The sequence below is a fragment of the Lygodium microphyllum genome, chromosome 2 (genome assembly GCF_053477565.2).
Source record: "Lygodium microphyllum isolate KBCC chromosome 2, Lygodium_microphyllum_v1.1.10, whole genome shotgun sequence".
Lineage (NCBI taxonomy): Eukaryota > Viridiplantae > Streptophyta > Polypodiopsida > Schizaeales > Lygodiaceae > Lygodium > Lygodium microphyllum.
This window is the reverse complement of record NC_141136.1, coordinates 105,027,192-105,030,571: the sequence shown is the minus strand read 5'-3', so window position 1 is coordinate 105,030,571 and position 3,380 is coordinate 105,027,192. Positions and strand designations below refer to the sequence as shown.

The 3,380-nt window shown below is 44.1% G+C and overlaps 1 protein-coding gene across 1 annotated transcript; it reads left to right on the top strand.

Moving 5' to 3' along the window:
• The first annotated feature begins 416 nt into the window (after positions 1-416).
• Positions 417-2,139, top strand: LOC148040134 (uncharacterized). Its single transcript, XM_087696932.1, has 3 exons — positions 417-624; positions 764-1,350; positions 1,818-2,139. The coding sequence occupies exons 2-3, from the start codon at positions 799-801 to the stop codon at positions 1,899-1,901; spliced, it is 636 nt and encodes a 211-aa protein (XP_087553058.1). The 5' UTR covers positions 417-624; positions 764-798; the 3' UTR covers positions 1,902-2,139.
• Positions 2,140-3,380: the final 1,241 nt, after the last annotated feature.

Below are 3,380 nucleotides of genomic sequence, written 5' to 3'. Positions count from 1 at the left end.
AAAAGGGGGTCACATCCGGTGATTTGTTAACATGATAAACGTGAAAAGTTTCTGGGAGCTTGTTTTTCTTTTCACAATCAGGGGATTAGGGGAGGGTTGGTGAGGAGCTGCTATCATGATTCATGAGAGAGAGAGAGAGAGAATGTGTGTGTGTGTGTTGTATTTTGAGAGAGTGGGAGAATGTGTGTGTGTGCCTTTTTGAGAGAGAGAGAGAGAGAGAGAGAGAGCGCAGTTTTGAGGTTGAAGCATCAACTTAGCCTATTATCACTACTTCTCAACGGCCACTGAAGAAAAATGGTGTTATGAATTGATTTGTGCGTATTTTCCTAATTAACCAAATTACACTCTTGAAAAAGAAAAATGATAAAAAAAAATTTACACTTATCTTTTTCCCGCTACTACTACTTGAGAACCAGCTACCCCAATCCAGATTCCACAAGACCTCCCTCTCTCTCTCTCTCTCTCTCTCTCTCTCTCGACGTACATACATATAACCCTAAGGCATCTCTTCACAGCCAGCGGCAGAGAGACATTCTCTGCTAGCAGCTCGATCTTGCTTGCTTCCAGAGATCATACATTTCCTCTCGACGAGCTGCCGCAGATCCAGCATTAACCCACTTGCAGGTACGCCTCCATCATCCATCCACACATGCATCCCATATAACGTTTTCTGGAACTGTTCCATCCTGCATCTGTTCTGCATTGACCAAATTATCTATACGTCTTACAATGGTCTCTCTTTTTGTTAAATTATGTGCAAAAGTTGCACGCAACAGCAGCTTCACAGGCCGGCCAACCATGGATTTCACGCCGGGCGCAGCTGCTGCGGCGCTGGCGGTGCTCCTGCTTGCCACGTGCGCCGGTGGGATTGGCGCAACGTCAGCAATGCTGAGTGACCAGACCATGCGGAGGATCCTGGCGGGTCCCGCCGCGGCCCCGGTCACCGCAACACCACCGGCGGCGGCACCGGTCGCGGCGACTACCCCGCCCCCGGCCTCCTCGAAGCCGCCAACTGCCAGCAGCCCGCCCCCCGCGACCCCACCCACGGTCGCCTCCCCCCCACCGACTGCGCCCCCGCCGGCCACACCTCCACCGGCTACGCCCCCTCCCGCCACCCCGCCGCCAGTGGCCACACCGCCCCCGTCGTCCCCGCCGCCTCCGGCACCGACACCCGTCTCTTCCCCCCCTCCACCGTCCGCGGCACCCACCCCTGCTCCGGTCGCTTCACCCCCCGCACCTCCCCCGTCTCCCTCATCAGGTCCCACTCCTTCTACTTCTCCTTCTCCTTCCTCCCCCTCTCCCGGTTCCCCGACCCCTGGCTCCTCTCCATCACCAGCGACTCCTCCGAGTGTAAGAGCTCTCTCTCTCTCTCTCTCTCTCTCTTACATTTGCGTCAAATACGAGCATAGTACATTAAGAATAAGTAACACTCCCCCTCAGACACTCTCTCGTATTCCAACCAGATTTTGAGAATCTAACTAGGGAAAATGCAGTGTAGGAAGTCCGAACACACACACACGCGCACGCTCACGCACACACCCACCCACACACACACACACACTCTCTCTCTCTCTCGTTATATGAATAAACACACACACACACACACACACACACGCACACACACACACACACGCACACACACACACACACGCACGCACTCTCTCTCTCTCGTTATATGAATTAACACGGGCTAAATGACCTCGCCACACACAAATCCCAAAGGGGTTGAAAGTCTGCAATGGAAGGCATTTTGGGGTTGTTCCTACCATGTAGTTAACTATCTCTCCCATTAACTCTTTGGGATTAACCTTGTGCAGGGAAGCGGGGCATCTACCCTCACCACCAGCTACATTGTTGCAACCCTTGTCGCAGCCTTGCTCGCCCCGATCATCTTTACTTGAACCCATTCATCTCCATGATTGTTGACACGAATATTGTGTTACTAGTTTCGAGGACAGTGTCAGCAACTCTTCTACCGCGAATAATTCTTTGATTTTCTTGGGACTCACCGATTATCACGGCATTTCTCATTAGACTGCACCATGTTTCATACAATGCATCATCATTGAATGATGCAAGTTTTTACCTCTTATGTACGATATGCTAGAATTGTTACAATAATGTGAGGATTTTACATCATACTATCTCTCATTACATTGTGCCACTTTTAATATGACGCATCATTCATTGAATGATGCGCAAGTTTTCACATATATGTACTATATGTTGCATTAGAATAAAGGGAGGATTATTTGAGGGTGGATTTTTTGTGAGGTCCTTCTAATTACCCTATTGGCTTGTTTAAAAAAATGGTTCCATTTATTTATTTGGACTTAGAGTAGACATATAGTTGATGTTAATATGAAGCCATTAGATTAGTTTGTGGGCATGGTTAAAACTTGGAGAAGTAAATTGTAAGAAAATGTAATAGTGAAATTTCATATATGTTTTGTGAATTTCAATGAATCTAAGAACTTTATTGGCATACATTGTCTTATACAAGTACATATTGAAAATAAGATAGTGGATCTCCAATAGTGAAATTATATGATGATTGCATTTGTATGGAGTGTGGAGCCAATATTATCAAAAGGTGTTCAAGATCATAACATGAAAGGAAGGCGCACCTCTGGATGATGTCTTTAATGAGCATCATTGTCATTTGGAGAAAAAATGGGAGTTAAAAAGAGCCTTTTCACTTACTAGTCTTACTATTTTATCGCTTGAAGTTTTAATTGATGATATGATTTTATAGTTTCATACTACTTAAAACTACTCAACTTAGATGTGTACTAGTGTGTACTTTTAAATTATTGGGGCACTTACTATACCATTGGACATATTGTGTATAAATGTTTTTTTGAAGGACAACAAAAATATCCTTCAACAATGAATGATAGGTCCACATGCAATGGTATGAAACTATATGTGGGAATCCTCAAATCTTTAAACGGTTAATAAAATTACCAATGTAATGCAAAAAATTATGTTGACTAATTATGCTTACTTGAGATTTATTAAGAACTAGTTAACTTGGCTAATGTTGTGGAGTGGGCTCACTAACTGCAATTTGTGCAATTGACCTTATTACAAAGCTTGTGGAGCTGTGCCTTGCTCACTTCATATTTGTGTGAGGAAAGGGAAGCAACTATGCTACCCTTTGCTCTCAAAAACAAACTACATGTTTCGTGTACATTACATGCTTTGCATGTAGTAAGACATTTCTAAAGCTACTTAAATGTAGGATACAATTTCTTAGATAGTAAATTTAACGATGCATTTCTAAAGCTTCTTGAATGTATGACATTATTTCATAGATATTAAATGTACGTTTTATGAGTCAAATAATTCATACTTTCTACAATCTTTCATTTTGTAAA